General features: G+C 34.8%; 3 protein-coding genes across 7 annotated transcripts; all 3 read right to left on the bottom strand.

Moving 5' to 3' along the window:
* Positions 1 to 1,421: 1,421 nt before the first annotated feature.
* On the bottom strand, positions 1,422 to 5,243 carry LOC11433815 (oligopeptide transporter 1). Of its 3 annotated transcripts, none has more exons than XM_024770038.2 (4): positions 5,225 to 5,243; positions 4,706 to 4,799; positions 4,570 to 4,600; positions 1,422 to 3,783 (listed from the first exon to the last, which is right to left on the bottom strand). In XM_024770038.2, exons 3-4 carry the CDS (start codon positions 4,579 to 4,581, stop codon positions 1,537 to 1,539), a joined length of 2,259 nt encoding a protein of 752 aa, XP_024625806.1. In that variant the 5' UTR covers positions 4,582 to 4,600; positions 4,706 to 4,799; positions 5,225 to 5,243; the 3' UTR covers positions 1,422 to 1,536. The 3 variants fall into 3 exon arrangements, with proteins under 3 accessions (XP_024625806.1, XP_003625171.2, XP_024625807.1); XM_003625123.4 differs by lacking the exon at positions 5,225 to 5,243 and adding an exon at positions 5,053 to 5,209; XM_024770039.2 differs by lacking the exon at positions 5,225 to 5,243 and adding an exon at positions 5,053 to 5,193 and having other exon boundaries at positions 4,706 to 4,780.
* Positions 5,244 to 7,562: 2,319 nt separating this feature from the next.
* On the bottom strand, positions 7,563 to 11,126 carry LOC11413328 (oligopeptide transporter 1). Its single transcript, XM_003625124.4, has 3 exons — positions 10,989 to 11,126; positions 8,308 to 10,615; positions 7,563 to 7,934 (listed from the first exon to the last, which is right to left on the bottom strand). The coding sequence occupies exons 1-2, from the start codon at positions 11,061 to 11,063 to the stop codon at positions 8,369 to 8,371; spliced, it is 2,322 nt and encodes a 773-aa protein (XP_003625172.1). The 5' UTR covers positions 11,064 to 11,126; the 3' UTR covers positions 7,563 to 7,934; positions 8,308 to 8,368.
* Positions 11,127 to 12,595: 1,469 nt separating this feature from the next.
* On the bottom strand, positions 12,596 to 17,089 carry LOC11418480 (oligopeptide transporter 5). Of its 3 annotated transcripts, none has more exons than XM_039827269.1 (4): positions 16,556 to 17,089; positions 13,926 to 16,227; positions 13,035 to 13,114; positions 12,596 to 12,905 (listed from the first exon to the last, which is right to left on the bottom strand). In XM_039827269.1, exons 1-2 carry the CDS (start codon positions 16,628 to 16,630, stop codon positions 13,981 to 13,983), a joined length of 2,322 nt encoding a protein of 773 aa, XP_039683203.1. In that variant the 5' UTR covers positions 16,631 to 17,089; the 3' UTR covers positions 12,596 to 12,905; positions 13,035 to 13,114; positions 13,926 to 13,980. The 3 variants fall into 3 exon arrangements, with proteins under 3 accessions (XP_039683203.1, XP_039683204.1, XP_039683202.1); XM_039827270.1 differs by having other exon boundaries at positions 13,035 to 13,211; XM_039827268.1 differs by lacking the exon at positions 13,035 to 13,114 and having other exon boundaries at positions 16,556 to 17,088.
* Between the last annotated feature and the right edge of the window lie 167 nt (positions 17,090 to 17,256).

The raw sequence follows: 17,256 nt of genomic DNA on the forward strand, positions 1-17,256 counted from the left end.
AAGTTGTTTGGAACAAAGGATGGGTGATTGAAATTTGAGGCAAAACCAAAATTAGACATGTTTTGAGGATTTTGGTTGGGGAATTGATTTGGGTTTTGAGGATGTTGGTTGAGGAATTGATTTGGGTTTTGAGGATATTGGTTGGGAAATTGATTTGGGTTTTGAGGATGTGAGTTGGGAAATTGATTTTGGTAGCTAAAAGGGTAATCAGAAGAATTTTGGGTGTTGGATTGATTGTTAGTGGGATCCATTTCACTAATTAAAGACTAAAACTTCAAAAGAAATGCTAATAATAAGATTAAGAGAGTGAAAATTATGGTTTTTTTTTCTGTGTCCAAATCAAATGATCCAAGTCTCTATTTATAAAGAAAAAAAAAATCACGAATTTTGGTGAAAAAAAAAAAAATAAAAAAAATTATTTGCAATGAAATAATTGAGTCCAAAGTATTAAGAAGATAAAAATCCAGGCCAGCCAACCAGAAAGCGACGCGTGGCAGCATCTATCCAAAACAGTTTCTCTCTCCGCGTCCCTCAGTCACAGACGCGCCTTGTCGGCGCGTGTAACGCACGCGCCAAAAAAAGCCCAATCCGAGCGCGCCACGTGGCTTCCGGCGTCAGGATTCAACCTATTGAATGTATTCATCATCTCTTTCCTCCAGCTCACTTTCAACACCCCCCTCTCCAATGGTTTGCTTGTTGAATATGGCTTTCAACACCCTCATTGTAGTTGGTCTTAGAGAAATGCAGTTAGCAGTAGCACTAACGTATGAATCCAACTTTGTTAATTGCCACTTTAAGCAAATTAAGTGATTTTACTTTTTCATCCCCTCCAATATTTTTTTATTTTTATTTTTTGTGACTAAGTTAATTTTTTTTTTTTTTGAAAGGTTGCGACTAAGTTAATTGTATATTTGGTATCACGATAGATACATCATAATCATGATGATCCATCGTAATTTTTTGAAAGTTATATAATGTAACTTTTAAAAAATCATGATGGATCGTCGTGATTCTATATTTACGGTGGTATCAAACATAGATAAATACTATTAAAGTTCGAAGGTTAGAAACATTATCTTCTCAACACTTTTTTTTAACATTCACTTTATTATTTAGCAAAAATATATAGATCCATTCACAAAGTATATGATTCACTTAGATTTCCCTTGATAAGACTTTTTAAGTTTGTTCCCTATAATAAAATTTATCAATTTTTAGTTTTCGACCTTCTATAAAAAGAAGTTGATCTTAGTTTGTATGAGAGAGTAAAAACACTTGTGTTTTTGTAGGGACTAAAATCACATTTAATTTAACACTTTAATTTATGATTGGACTAGCAAAGAAAATGGCATACTTGGCTCCTTTTCCTTGAGACTCTTACAAATTACATTATAAAAATACTGAAAAATCAAAGAAGTTAGTTTAAACACAAGGAGATCAAAATAAAACAGGTTCTTAGTTTTCTATATTTACATGTCCAATGTCATACTAACTCGGCATTATTGGACTATTGGCGATGGAATGGTTACATGGAAGTCAAAGAACATGACAACCCTCTGCATGTACACCTGGAGATGTAGGACATCTAGCTAAAGGGCAATGATCTGCTTCAAGACCCCACCAAGTTGGACCATAAATACCATAAGATTGAAGAGAAAAATAAAGTAGTAAACCTATAAAGGCAACTCCAGCATCTAAACCAGCAGAAAGGATATAAGTATGTCTAGCCCACCATGCCTTGAACTTTCTATAAACATAGAAATTGAAAACCATTCCAACAATTCCCCAAGTAATGTAATTCACAGATCTCACTGGTGGAATGCCAGATGCACCTGCGGCGATAATAGGAATGTTAATGAGTTGAATCCACTTTTGGTTACGAAATTTGAGAGAAAGAAGCCACACTGGAACAGGTGCAAGTAGACCAATAAGGAAAAACCAATTCATCTCAGGATAAACGCCGTCTTTGGTAAACATTCTCTTTGGCCCTACAACTCCCCAGATGATTGAAGCATTGTAAAATACATCATCACCAGGACATGTCCAAGGACTTCCTTTTGGCAATAATGATTCATCACATATGTTCTCGATAGAAGTTAGAAGCCACCATGCTGTTCCAAAGTGGACAGATGAAGAAACTACAGTGCCTACTAGCTGCACAATGAACATTGATTTTGGTGGAATTTTCATATAATGGCCTAATTTGAAGTCTTCAAGAAACCCTAGTGCTTGTACCATGCTGATGTGGCCATATGTTTTGAAAGCTACATTAGCAAGTGGCTTTCCAGGATAGATGAAACCAATTACCAACTCTGTGATCACATTAAGACCTTTTCTTATGTTTGTTGTTGCTTGAATAACACCAATTGGCAAGGTGAAGATCAATGCAATTGCTAGAGAAAGTAAGATTCCCCACCATGGAAGTTGGAGCTGTTTTCCAAAGCCTTCGCAAGCTACGAAGGCAATCATAACCATTAGAATCAGAATAGCGACAAACCACCAGTCAGGGACCTGTTCATAGTTTTTCTTCATGATTCTTGTATGCACATCTCCGAGTTGATGTGTTAACGAACTCTTTGTCTTCTTCCACATCAGAAGTATCATTTCTCCGTGGAAGAGGACAACATGTGAAATAGTAGCTGTAAGAGCTGCAAAGCTCAATCCATACTGGAAAGCAAACGTGACACTCAAATAGATCTTGCTGTAATTGTTGTAACTTTCCATATCAATGTCAAAAGTTTTGGTATTTAGAATTCGAGTAACGTTGTAAGTAGCACCGGTAGAGTCAAATGTGTGAGAGCTAATGAGTGGAAACTTTTGAGCATCATATAAATTGTTCCAATAGGCAATTGGTATCAAAACATACATATACAAGAAAAATCCAGCCGTTATGTTGATGACGGCAAAGCCAGGAACAGCCAAAGGACTTCCTAAGAAGCCAGCAACCGTGTTCCAATCAAGGCCAAATGAACCAATACCGAGGCCTTTCATGCCGGAACCGATCTGTTGCGCAGTGATGGAGTCTTTCCAAATCAAACAAACAAAAGAGACGGCTGATATTGCTTGGAAAAAGTAGCCAGGAACGATGTAATACGTGAAGCTAGCTACAAAGACTACGGAAAAGAATTGCAGCCTAGAAGTTCCTCCTTTAGGCCTTTTTTCTTTTTCATGAAATGCCCTAAATAGAGAGACTTGCACAAGGTTTTCAGGCCACCACATGTAAGGTGAATCAACAAGGAACCTTCTGAAAATACCAGCCCATCCATACCCTAGCATTTGAGTCGATAGCGCTAACAAATAAGCCGCTACTGGATGTATATCTTTGTGATAAAAAGCCTTAACAATTGTGACTATCCCAATTGCATATACACTGTTAGATCCTGAGCTAGCAAAGATGGTGATCAACACATGTTCTTTCAAAGAGAATGGCCCCGGATTCAAAGAAAAATAACAGGTTGTGAAAGGGATTTGAATTGGTTTTGTGGGAAGTGTTGCAGCCATAAGCCTTCCAAGTGGGAGTGTGATGATCTGAGCTGAAACAGAAGTGATTCTCAAAGGGTTGGTTCTGTAGCCTAAGAACTGGTTCACAAATGCAAGGAGCACACATGAAGCTAAGCCTAGAATCCATGTCCTGAATGTTAGTGCTGGCTGAGAAGGGTCATCAGTGATTGGAACTGTTAACCTCACTTGCTCAATGGGACTATCATTAATGTTGTATTCATCTTTCTCTGCATCCTCTAAGACCCTACTTTGAGACACTCCACTACTTGATATCTCAGCTTCCTAATCCATAAAACAAATCATTCATCATATTACATATAGAACTTAATTCAGTACTTATGCTATATATTTAAGTTAATTATAAACATTGTACATTTTGATATTTTAAGTTACAAAGGTTAAACACTTTGGTTATTTCTGCGGTGTAGGAAGACATTTGAAAGTTATTGAAAAAAATATAGTTTCATACAAAACAAAATTAGTAAATAGTCAAAATATATTACTAGTTACAAACAACATTGATTGTAAAAGGACATCCACAATAAATAAAATGGGAGTCCAATAAAAAAAAAAAGTCGAAGGTAGGTCTAACCATTACATGGATTGGTGTTTTTTCTTGAGCTGTCAAAATGGATTAGGTCTGACCGACCATTAAATGTCAAATTCATGTTTATTTTCATAGCACTTATTAACTTGTTTCGCAAGTAATCTAAGTAGAATAGAAACCCCTTAAAATATCAAAGAACAGAGAAACTGAAAAACAAGCCACTTCGTTAGGCTAGCCAAGGCAAGGTGAAAGTGAGTCAAGTTTTTAGATATTATTTTGAAATTCATCTCATTATACTATATATTTTAATATTGAAATCCAAAGAATACGTTTTTATTTGTATATTATTAATAAAACAATGAAATTGTGGTATGTACTTTAATGTGCAAAGTAAAACACAAGTAAAACAATTCATTGTGGGCATAGTTATACAATTGTGTAAAACACATGATATTCATGTAGAATAAAAAATCAATTGTTAAGATACCAATTAAGGTGAATCAAAGGAAAGCAATTCTTACCAACAATACCATACTTGCAGCAATGCTATTCCTGTAAAAAATATGAAAAACACATGAAGAAACAAAAACAAAAACCATGTAATTACTATGACTAAAGCAAGAGGAAATACCAAACTAACGACATCCAAAAAATAACCTGTATTGTTAGATTCTAGGATCAATCAAATCTTTACGTTGCCACAGTTGCTACCATTTGAAGCTCATAACTCAACTGCAAAGGATCAGCATGTCTAAGTAAAAAAAAAAAAACATGAGAAATTATTCTCACAATCAATGGCATATGTTCTATTATAAAAGAAAAAAAGAAGCATATGTTCTCCTAGGAGATAAATGTTGACCAACACCGAATCCAAAAAAAAAAAAGGAGATTACTACAATGAATATATATGCCATAAATATCAAGGTAAAGATAAAAGTATTTATTTTATACAACACATAAAAAAGTCTTAAAAAAATAAAGAGAAAATGATCAAGAAATTCAACATGTAGGAGGGTCATTCTACAATTGTTTGAGCTTATCCAAGATGCCAAAACTGAATTTGAGAAACACAAATGATATAAGGATCGGAGAAAATTAGCTATGGAGTTTTTACTTATAGAAGCACATTGTGAGACATGAGAGATTAAAAAAAGTGAAAAATAATATGTACTCTACATTGAAGATCAACAAGACAATCTATGCAGCATTTTCATTTGATGTCTCTAATAAGTTATTTTTTCGATAAATTATCAGTTAATATAACCCTTCAAATACGAACAAAGGTGTATTTTTTCTTAAAGTGCATTACAAATTTACAATGAAAGTTACAATTTATAATGAAAGCTTTTTAAAAGTGGCGCAGTAAATTAGTTAGTTGTCCCTTAGACAACCTGAAGTTTGAAATCCTATGAAGAAACAAAGAGATGATGCATTGGAATTTTGATTGTTGGCTATTGCATATCAAAGATACTGATATTGAATTGAATAGTAATATTTTGCATGGGAAAAACAGCAATTGAAATATGTTAAAACTGCTAATTACATGTAAATATTTTGGGAGGCCGTAAGATTTGTAAAATTTAAAAATTATCGTATTAATAAATGAATAGTAGTAGTTAATAGATGCTCCCAAAAAAAAATAATGCTATTTTAAGAAGTCAAGTTTTGAAGAAGTTTTCCATTAGATGAGAAATGACAAACTTGTCATAAATGAAACTATATTGTATTTGTAAAAAAAAAAATTGGTCTTGTATTTGATAAATTGTTAAACCTAAAAGATAAAAGGTTTAATTGCACTTTTTCCCCTATAGTTTGTCAATTGTGCGATTTTGCACCCCATAGTTTTAAACGATCAATTTTTCCCCTTATAGTTTTTCCCCTTTCTGATTTTATAGTCCCCATGACATTTGGTGATGATGTGTCTATTTTTTATCAATTAATGTGTGCCACGTGTGTAATTCCATTTTTTTTAAAATAAAAAAAATGGTATTTTTCAGATTTTGAGAGAAGGAGGCACGTGGCACACGAAACTCAAAGCTACAAAAAAATCTGAAAAATACCATTTTTTTATTTTTTTTAAAAATGGAATTACACACGTGGCACATATTAATTGATAAAAAACAGACTAAATGTCATGGAGACCATAAAATCAGAAAGGGGGAAAACTATAGGGGGCAAAATCGCTCGTTTAAAACTATGGGATGCAAAATCGCATAATTGGCAAACTATATGAGGGAAAAATGCAATTAAGCCAAGATAAAAAATAAAATAAAACACTATGGAGTATGGACCTTACATATCAACATCACAAATTCCATCATGAGGATTCGACAGTATAGAGAAACTAAGTTGATTTCATTTTCATTTGATACCTCCAATAAGTAATTTTTCAACAAATTATTGGCTGATTCTTTCAGAAAATAAATTATTGGTTAATAATACCCTTCGAATACCAACAAAGGGTGTATTTTATTTATTTTTGTACCAAAAAACAGTGTGTATTTTTTTTCTTCTTAACGTGCGTTAAAATTTCCAATGAAGTTTCTTCTTTAGCTTATCGGCCTGTTTAGCCTTTTTTTTTTTTTTTTTTTTTTTTTAAAGTAGTCTAGTGGCTAAATAAATTCACCTTAAAAATGAATAGGTGGGATGTCCGGGGTTCGAACTCCGACCCCTATACATATTGTGCATTATCCCTTACCAAATGAGTTAAGCTCATGGGGACGACGTGTTTAGCTTTTACTAAGGGGTAAAAAGAATAAAAGATGTCGTTTAGTTTTTGACAAGGACATTATATAATATAAGTAAGGGTGGGTTTTGTTGGGTATCAGAGTAACAAAGTAAAATTACGCAACTAAAATAAGAGATGAGAATAGAGGAATTGAACACACAATATTTACGTGGAAACCCCTCCACGAATAAGGAAAAAAAACTTGTGGCAAGAATACATATATAGACTTTTTACTAAGTGGAAGAAAATTACACAACCTCTCTTTAAATACAATGAGAGAACAATTACACTTTCTCTTGAGTCAACAAATTGCAATGGGACTAAACAACTATGAAGCATCAATATTTGATCAGACACAAAATTTCTTTACACATGCTTAAATCAATTATCACATGCACCGTCCACAAGTGTTCAACCTCAGATATCTCACTTATTTAACTTAAAAGGTAAAAAAAAAAAATGTGAATTTCTATCCACTCGAAAATATGACTTGTAAAGTTGATATATGATTTTTTTACGCCTTTTGATCTCATTAGTTTGGACACAATTTGGTTTTCTTTTGTCATATTGTGGTCAAATAGCAATTAAATTGAGTATTCTTTTCATGATGTATGCTCGCAAGCATGTGACCTTATGGTAGGTGCAAGCATGAATATCTTTTTGTCTATACAGATTTGTTAAGCATTTTAATCTCACTGGACATTTTTGTTGACAAATAATCCCATTGGACATGTTTTTGGTTTTTATTTGTCATAAAGTGAATCAAAAGTGCATGTAAACCTAAAATAAATCAAACCGTTATACTTCAAATTTCTCAGCTTTTTTAATAGGATATAGGATGTTATGGTTATGGACACCAGTAGATTTTGCTCTACTATGATTTTACTTACATTCATAAAATGATAAAGCTCATTTTTTGGGGGAGTGATGGGCTAGATAAACTTCCAAAGAGATGAACTACGAAATCAATGTTCAGCATGGTTGCTTGTCCTTCAATCAATTTCTTTAGTGCTATAGCATATCATCATTCATTCCATGCAACAATATCAGAAATGAAAGCCCCCAAATTTCCAACCACTAAGCATATCTCTTGTATTCCTGAACTTCATCCTTGGCCATGTTTTGGACCTCAGACTTTTCTGAACCTTTATGCCATATCTGAAAACAAAAGTTCAGGCTTCTCAAGATAAGTATTTATGTGCCTCATTTCAATCAGAAATTTAACCACAAGCTATGTCTCTTTTCAGAATAAACAATACTCTATGAGTTTAAGTTATATCTAATTAGAGTTAAGTATGTTTATAGTTTTTATAAATTACACTTTTTAGTTTGGTCCATATAAAAAATTCATAAAAGCATGTTGCTTTTATAGGGAGTAAAAAATAATTTAACATTTTATTTATGACAAGAATAGAAAAGGAAATGGTATACTGTAGCTTCTTTTCCTTAAAACTATTACAAATATAATAGTGAAGAATCAAAGATAATTTAAATACAAAAACAAAAATAAAACAGGTTCTTAGTTTTGTACATTTACATGTCCTATAGTATATTCACTTGCCAATGTTGTTGATGGAATGGTAACATTGTAGTCAGGGAACAGGACAACCCTCTGCATGTACACCTGGAGCTGTAGGGCATTTAGCCAAAGGGCAGTGGTCTGGTTCAAGACCCCACCAAGTTGGACCATAAATACCGTAAGATTGAAGAGAAAAATAAAGTAGTAAACCTATAAAGGCAACTCCAGCATCTAAACCAGCTGAAAGGATGTAAGTATGTCTAGCCCACCATGCTTTGAACTTTCTATAAACATAGAAATTGAAAAATATTCCAACAATCCCCCAAGTAATATAATTCACAGATCTCACAGGTGGGATGTCAGATGCACCTGCAATGATAATAGGAATGTTGATGAATTGAATCCACTTTTGGTTGGGAAATTTGAGAGAAAGAAGCCACACGGGAACTGGTGCGATTAGACCGATAAGGAAAAACCAATTCAATTCGGGATAAACACCGTCTTTGGTAAACATTCTCTTTGGCCCTACAACTCCCCAGATGATTGAAGCATTGTAAAATACATCATCACCAGGACATGTCCAAGGACTACCTTTTGGCAATAATGATTCATCACATATGTTCTCAATAGATGTTAGAAGCCACCATGCGGTTCCAAAGTGAACAGATGAAGCAACTACTGTGCCTACAAGTTGCACAATGAACATTGATTTTGGTGCAATTTTCATATAGTGGCCTAATTTGAAGTCACCAAGAAAACCAAGTGCTTGTACCATACTGATATGGCCATATGTTTTGAAAGCTACATTAGCAAGCGGCTTTCCTGGATAGATGAAACCAATTACTAACTCTGTGATTACATTGAGACCTGATCTTATGTTTGTTGTTGCTTCAATGACACCAATTGGTAAGGTGAAAATTAATGCAATTGTTAGAGAAAGTAAGATTCCCCACCATGGAAGTTGGAGCTGCTTGCCGAAGCCTTCGCAGGCTAGTAAGGCCATCATAACCATTAAAATTAAAATGGTGACAAACCACCATTCAGGGACTTGTTCATAGTTTTTCTTCATAATTCTTGTATGGACATCTCCAAGTTGGTTTTTTAATGAAGTTGTTGTCTTCTTCCACATCTGAACAATCATTTCTCCGTGGAAGAGGACAACATGCGAAATTGTGGCTGTAAGAGCTGCAAAGCAAAATCCATACTCGAACGCAAAGGCGACACTTAGATAGATCTTGCTGTAATTGCTGTAACTTTCCATATCAATGTCAAATGTTTCAGTGTTGAGAATCCGAGTAACATTGTATGTTGCACCGGTAGAGTCAAATGTATGAGAACTAATGAGCGGAAACTTTTTTGCATCATACAAATTGTTCCAATAAGAAATTGGAATCAAAACATACATATACAAGAAAAATCCAGCCATTATGTTGATGATGGCAAAGCCAGGAACAGCCAAAGGACTACCTAAGAAGCCAGCAACAGTGTTCCAATCAAGGCCGAATGAACCAATACCAAGTCCTTTCATGCCTGAACCAATCTGTTGCGCAGTGATGGATTCTTTCCAAATCAAACATACAAAAGAGACGGTTGATATTGCTTGGAAAAAGTATCCTGGAATGATGTAATACGCAAAGCTAGCTACAAAGACTACGAAAAAGAATTGCAGCCTGGATGTTCCTCCTCGAGGCCTTTTTTCTTTTTCATGAAATGCTCTAAATAGAGAAACCTGCACAAGGCTTTCAGGCCACCACATGTAAGGTGAATCAACAAGGAACCTTCTGAAAATCCCAGCCCATCCATACCCTAGCATCTGAGTCGATAGCGCCAACAAATAAGCCGCGACGGGATGGATGCTTCTGTGATAGAAAGCTTTAACAATTGTGATTATGTTGATTGCATAAACACCACTAGATCCCGAGCTAGCAAAGATGGTAATCAACACATGTTCTTTCAAAGAGAATGGCCCCGGGTTCAACGAAAAAGACCATGTTGTAAAAGGTACTTGAATTGGTTTTGTGGGAAGTGTTGCAGCCATAAGTTTCCCAAGTGGCAGGGCAATAATCTGAGCCGAGACAGAAGTGATTTTCAAAGGGTTGGTTCTGTAGCCTAAAAACTGGTTCACAAATGCAAGGAGAATACATGATGCTAACCCTAGAACCCATGTCCGGAATGTTAGCGCTGGCTGAGAAGGGTCATCGGTGATCGGAACTGTTAGCCTCACTTGCTCAATAGGACTATCATTAATGCTATATTCATCAATCTCTGCATCCTCTATGACCGTATTTTGAGACACTCTACTACTTGACATCTCATGTTCCTAATCCATAAAACAAAGAAAAGGAATAACAATTGAAAGGAACAAAACAACAATCATTCATTAGGTCACGTATGGATAAACAACATAATTAAGTGATTATACCATAAACGCTTATCATATAATTTATGTATAAGTTATCCCTATAACAAAAGATAAAACAAAGTCAAATTATTTTCAATACAAGTTAGAAGCTGTTTTTATAAGTCATCTTAGAGAGCTTATGAACATGTTATAAGTTGGTTCTATAAGTTCTCTCAAACAGTCTCACAGGTGCTTATACTACAATAGATATAAGTTCAATAATTCAATTCAAACCGAATAAAAAGTAAGTGCATGCATTATATTATTGGAGTTGGAGAGTGAAAGTAGGTACCTTTTCCAAGTCAAGTAGAGGGGTGGTAATAGACATGCAATTCTCTGAAGAGAGGGGTGATGAATCCGTCTTCATTGTTGCTAATGTAAACTAAGAATTCTAAATATTAAACACAGAAAGAGGGATTTGAAGTTGAGCAAGATGCAGTCAGAATTTACGTAAATGTACAGACACACACACATGTTAATTTCAAACTTAGTTGTTTGTATTGAATAGACGTGTGAACTTCAATGTTGCTGCATGAACCTAGACAGGATTCCATTATTTAGGAGTTCAAATAGATGGTGTCAATTATTAATGTTGAATTTGAAACATCAATTTCATGATTGGTATTTGTCTTTAGAAGGAAGGTAAGTTAGTTTCCCACCAATTTGATTAGATGTGGGGTAGCATACATTACGTTAGAAGGACATTATTTATTCATTAACAAAAATGGATGGAAACAACGTGACGTGACCAATGTCCACATGCTAGCATACAGCTCTAACATAAAAAACTTTCTCAGAAAACATATTAAATTTATATGATTATTTCTCAACAAAAAAAAAAAATTAAATAAAGATTTGACTAGGTTATTTAAGGAGTATCATGATCATAATATGCCTATACTTGTAACATTTTTTTGTAAAGGCAGACCTACTATTTCACTCACACAAACTTTGTAATTTATAACAATTTTTCTTTTAAAAAATTATGTATCGGTTTTTCATCTGACTTTACTAGCACTTTTTATATTAAGAAATTTTACATCTAATTGACAGTTAATTAAGATTCTAATTATTATAACGGAACTTCTACGGTACACTCACAAGATGAGGTGTACCCTTGTGAGTGTACCGGTACTCTTGCATCTTAATTTTAAAGAATGAGTGTACCGGTACACTCAAATATATTGGGTGTACCATATAATTTGTCTTATTATAATTATTTTATAAATTGTGTTGGAATTCAAATGTGAGTGATCCCCACTTTGACTAGGAATGGAGGAGATATTGGATATATAAGGGATACATCTAACATTTTAAGGGTCCTAGATGTTTAACTCATTTGTTGCTTCCGACGCTCTCCGAAGTTCCCAACAAATAGCCTTTACTATCCCATCATATTCATGTACAACTGAAATACAATATTACATAGAGTTTAAATCCCCGGAAATATTATGCATTGGAACTTTGTATACAAATAAGAGAAATAATATTTGTTCAACTATTTTTTGACAATTTTTGTGACAACTTTCCCTTTTAGACACGCATTTATGTTTTTACTTTCTCTCTCTATTACTTTGATTTTCGTGTTAATAACTACTTTCCTTTATCAAATTATGGTTGTCCCAAAAGTTGTCATCAAAATGGTTGTTCAAAATAACTTTGACTTCCCATACATTTGAGCTTTGACTTCCCATACATTTGGTGGAAGTGTTTCTTAGAATCTAAAACAAACCGGCCAATTGTCTGCTCGGTAGAATCGCTTTCTTTTTTTTTACAATGTTTGGTAGCAATCACTTTAAAACAGTTATAATTCTACTAAAACAAAAATCTCATTAAACAAGATTGTGTTGCTTGTCCTTACATTTGCTAGCAGATTATCAATTTTTCTTTCTGAAAAGCTTTCAAAAATTCATCATTCAGCTAAATTATTATGTAAAACTCAACCAGGTCCATGACTGAATTAATTTACCAGTTATCCACCAGTTCAATCTGAAGTCCTAATCCTATTCAACAACTATGCTCCCTCTTGATCAAAGATACAAACAAAACCTCTTTCTCTCTTAAGCAGCAAGAGAGAAACTCAAAAGCTCAGGATCATTACAAGTACATCATTATTTTCTACTGCGTAAATAACACTAAGAACAGATGTTAACATCATACATGCAATTCATGTATGTATTGGCTCAAAAACTCATCCTCCCAGCAAGTTCTGCAAAATTAAAAGGTAACAAGGCCAACGATGATGAGTAACAAAATAATACATCAAATATGAAATATCTATCTAATCTTCATTAAGTAATACAATTCTAACAAACAACGTAGATAAATATCCACTTACCAGTTACCACTCCTACTAAAGCACCAACAATGTTGGAGCAAAAGACCCTGACTCTAAGCCGTTAATTTCTTCAAACAGCTCTGGCATGTGTATTACAACACCATTCCCAATAACACACAGGTATCCTCATTAAGGATACCAGAAGGAATGAGTTGAAGGGCAAAAAATTTTCAGACTCTGGATTATAAATGGTATATCCACATTAGCTCCCACATCGAGGCTGGAACAACCACACTTGTGAGAGACGCCACACTCTTACCCAAAACCTTAAGACTTTAGGTTTATGGGTCCTCTTACTTATAAGGTGTTCAACCTCTACTGTTTTATCCGAGGTGGGACATATAAGTTACACTTGCACACAACAACAAGGAAGAGGGAAGGAACAATAATCGTTTACCAAGACCGATTAAACCAAATCGTGCAAAATATTGTAAAGCATAAGGCTACCTTACAGCGATCAAGTTCATACATCAATCAAAATGTTAATGCTAGCCTACTAACCACTTAGAGACAGATTTAGATAAACTTTTAATATACACTTACAAAAGTCAAATTGATAATGCACAAGTTGAAATTTCTTTCAGAACCTTGAGCACCATCTTCTAGCTTTCATAAAAATCTATAAACTTCGATAAGGGTTCTAAAACACACTGTTTTTGTAAAATGCGGGAATTAAAACTACATACAAATTTTATAGGGAGTATATTAAAAACTGGATATTTTATAGACTAACACATTTGAACCTTTACTTTATGACTCTAAAGCAAAGAAAATTGGTATACTTAACTCCTTTTTCTAGAGACTCTTACAATGTATCAATACTGAAATTAAATAAGATAGCGCAGATACAAAGAGATCAAAATAAAACATGTTCTTCAATTTTAGACTTACATGTGCAATATGATATTCATTTGGCAATATTGCTGATGGAATGTTATCATGGAAGTCAGGGAACAGGACAACCCTCAGCGTATACACCTGGAGCTGTAGGACATCTAGCCAAAGGGCAGTGATCTGCTTCAAGGCCCCACCATGTTGGACCAAAAATACCATAGGATTGAAGAGAAAAATAAAGTACTAAACCCATAAAAGCAACTCCAGCATCTAAACCAGCTGAGAGAATATAAGTATGTCTAGCCCACCAAACTCTGAACTTTCTATAAACATAGAAATTGAAAAACATTCCAACAATTCCCCAAGTAATATAATTCACAGATCTCCTGGGAGGAATAGTAGATGCACCTACAATGATAATAGGAATGTTGATAAGTTTAATCCACTTGTGGTTAGGAAATTTGATAGAAAGAAGCCACACCGGTACAGGTGCAATTAGGCCAATAAGGAAAAACCAATTCATCCCAGGATAAACGCCGTCATTGGTAAACATTCTCTTTGGCCCTACAACTCCCCATATAATGGAAGCATTGTAAAATGCATCATCACCAGGACACGTCCAAGGACTACCTTTCGGCAACAACGATTCATCACATATGTTCTCTATAGATGTTAGAAGCCACCATGCTGTTCCAAAGTGGACAGACAAAGAAACTACAGTGCCGACTAGCTGCACAATAAACATTGATTTTGGTGGAATTTTCATATAGTGGCCTAATTTGAAGTCACCGAGAAAACCAAGTGCTTGTACCATGCTCGTATGGCCATATGTTTTGAAAGCTACATTAGCTAGTGGCTTTCCTGGATAGGTGAAACCAATTACCAACTCTGTGATCACATTAAGACCTGTTCTTGCGCTTGTTGTTGCTTCAATGACACCAATTGGTAAGGTGAAAACTAATGCAATTGATAGTGATAGTAAGATTCCCCACCATGGAAGTTGGAGCTGCTTGCCGAAGCCTTCACAGGCTAGTAAGGCCATCATAACCATTAAAATTAAAATGGCGACAAACCACCACTCAGGGACTTGTTCATAGTTTTTCTTCATAATTCTTGTATGGACATCTCCAAGTTGGTTTTTTAGTGAAGTCGTTGTCTTCTTCCACATCTGAACAATCATTTCTCCGTGGAAGAGGACAACGTGTGAAATTGTCGCTGTAAGAGCTGCAAAGCTCAATCCATACTGGAACGCAAATGTGACACTCAGATAGATCTTGCTGTAGTTGTTATAACTTTCCATATCGATGTCGAAGGTTTTAGTATTGAGAATCCGAGTAATGTTGTACGTTGCACCAGTAGAGTCAAATGTGTGAGAACTAATGAGGGGAAACTTTTTTGCATCATATACATTGTTCCAATAAGCAATTGGAATCAAAACATACATATACAATACAAATCCAGCCATTATGTTGATGATAGCAAAGCCAGGCACAGCCAAAGGACTGCCTAAGAAGCCAGCAACAGTGTTCCAGTCGAGACCAAACGAACCAATACCGAGGCCTTTCATACCTGAACCAATCTGTTGCGCAGTGATTGAATCTTTCCAAATCAAACAAAAAAAAGAAACAGTTGATATTGCTTGAAAAAAATAGCCCGGAACTATGTAATACGCAAAGCTAGCTACAAAGACTAAGAAAAAGAATTGCAGCCTAGAAGTTCCTCCTTTAGGCCTTTTTTCTTTTTCATGAAATGCCCTAAATAAAGACACTTGCACAAGGATTTCAGGCCACCACATGTAAGGTGAATCAACAAGGAACCTTCTGAAAATCCCGGCCCATCCATACCCAAGTATCTGAGTCGATAGCGCTAACAAATAAGCCGCTATGGGATGGATGTTCCTATGATAGAAACCCTTAACAATTGTGATTATGTTAATGGCATATACACCGCTAGATCCTGAGGTAGCAAAGATGCTGATCAAAACATGTTCCTTCACAGAGAATGACCCTGGATTCAACGAAAAAGTCAAACTTGTGAAAGGGACTTGAATTGTTTTTATGGGAAGTGTTGCAGCCATAAGTTTCCCAAGTGGGAGGGTAATAATCTGAGCTGAGACAGAAGTGATTTTCAAAGGGTTGGTTTTGTATCCTAAAAATTGGTTCATAAATGCAAGGAGCACACATGATGCTAACCCTAGAACCCATGTCCGGAAAGTAAGTGCTGGCTGTGAAGGGTCATCAGTGATTGGAACTGTTAGCCTCACTTGCTCAATAGGAGAATCATCAATGCTATATTCATCTGTCTCTGCATACTCTATGACCCTATTTTGTGTCACTCCACCACTTGAACACTCAGCTTCCTAATCCATAAAACAAAGCAAAGGAGAAAATTCAAAGGAACAAAAACACAATCATAATAAACAACTTAATTGAGTCTTTATTATATAAGTGCTTATGCATAAGCTATGTCTATAACAAAGTCAAATTATTTTCATATAAGCTATGAAGTGTTTTCATAAGCTATCTGAAAAAAAGCTAAAAACAACTTATGAACATGTCATAAGTTGTTTCCATAAGTTCTCTCAAACAATCTCACAAGTGTTTATGCCGATATAGATAAGCTCAGAAAAAACTATCCAAAGCAGCTTATGCATGCATATTAGATTAATGGAGTTGGGGAGTAGGTACCTTTTCAAAGGCAAGAAGAGGGGTGGTAACTGTCATGCAATACTCTGAAGAGAGAGGTGATATTATCTTCTTCATTGCTGCTATATAAACTAAGGATTGCAGATGTTAATAGAGAAAAAGAGAGCTGTGAAGTTCAGTAAGAAGCAGTTATGAACTTTAAGATATATATTTTCATCTCAATTCGAGCTTAGAGTTATTAACTTCAAGCTTGTTGCAAGAACATCGACAGAATTTCAGTTTTAATCAGGAGCTCAACTAGCTCTTGTGAATTAGTGTTGAACATGAAACATCAATTTCATGATTAGTATTTGTATTGGAAGGTAGTTATGTTAGTTTGCCTCTTCGATTAGATGAGATAGCGTACACTGTTACAGCTAAGCCCCACCATATATCAATATATACTTTATTATATGAGCTTGATGTATCATCATCCCTCAATCTCATTGATGCTTTTTCGTTATGCACAGCAAAATGTATAGATAAAAAGGTGAATAGGTGGGGATACAGCTCTATAATTTGCAACGATCTACTAACATTCCAATATAATATCAACATTTCATGGTCCAAAACAGAAAAATCACAACAAAAACAAAAACATACGACCAAATTTATGACTACACTCCTCAATAAAAAATATGATATGACTGGTTGATTTAAGGAGTATATATGTTCACAAATACCAAAAATTGAACATCAGACAT

This window comes from Medicago truncatula, chromosome 7, assembly GCF_003473485.1.
Source record: "Medicago truncatula cultivar Jemalong A17 chromosome 7, MtrunA17r5.0-ANR, whole genome shotgun sequence".
Classification (NCBI taxonomy): Eukaryota; Viridiplantae; Streptophyta; class Magnoliopsida; order Fabales; family Fabaceae; genus Medicago; species Medicago truncatula.

Coding starts and splice junctions, on each gene's coding strand:
- LOC11418480 (XM_039827269.1), bottom strand. CDS start 16,630: ATGAAGAAGATAATATCACCTCTCTCTTCAGAGTATTGCATGACAGTT. Junction 16,228..16,555: donor CTCTTCTTGCCTTTGAAAAG/GTACCTACTCCC, acceptor TTTATGGATTAG/GAAGCTGAGTGTTCAAGTGG.
- LOC11413328 (XM_003625124.4), bottom strand. CDS start 11,063: ATGAAGACGGATTCATCACCCCTCTCTTCAGAGAATTGCATGTCTATT. Junction 10,616..10,988: donor CTCTACTTGACTTGGAAAAG/GTACCTACTTTC, acceptor TTTATGGATTAG/GAACATGAGATGTCAAGTAG.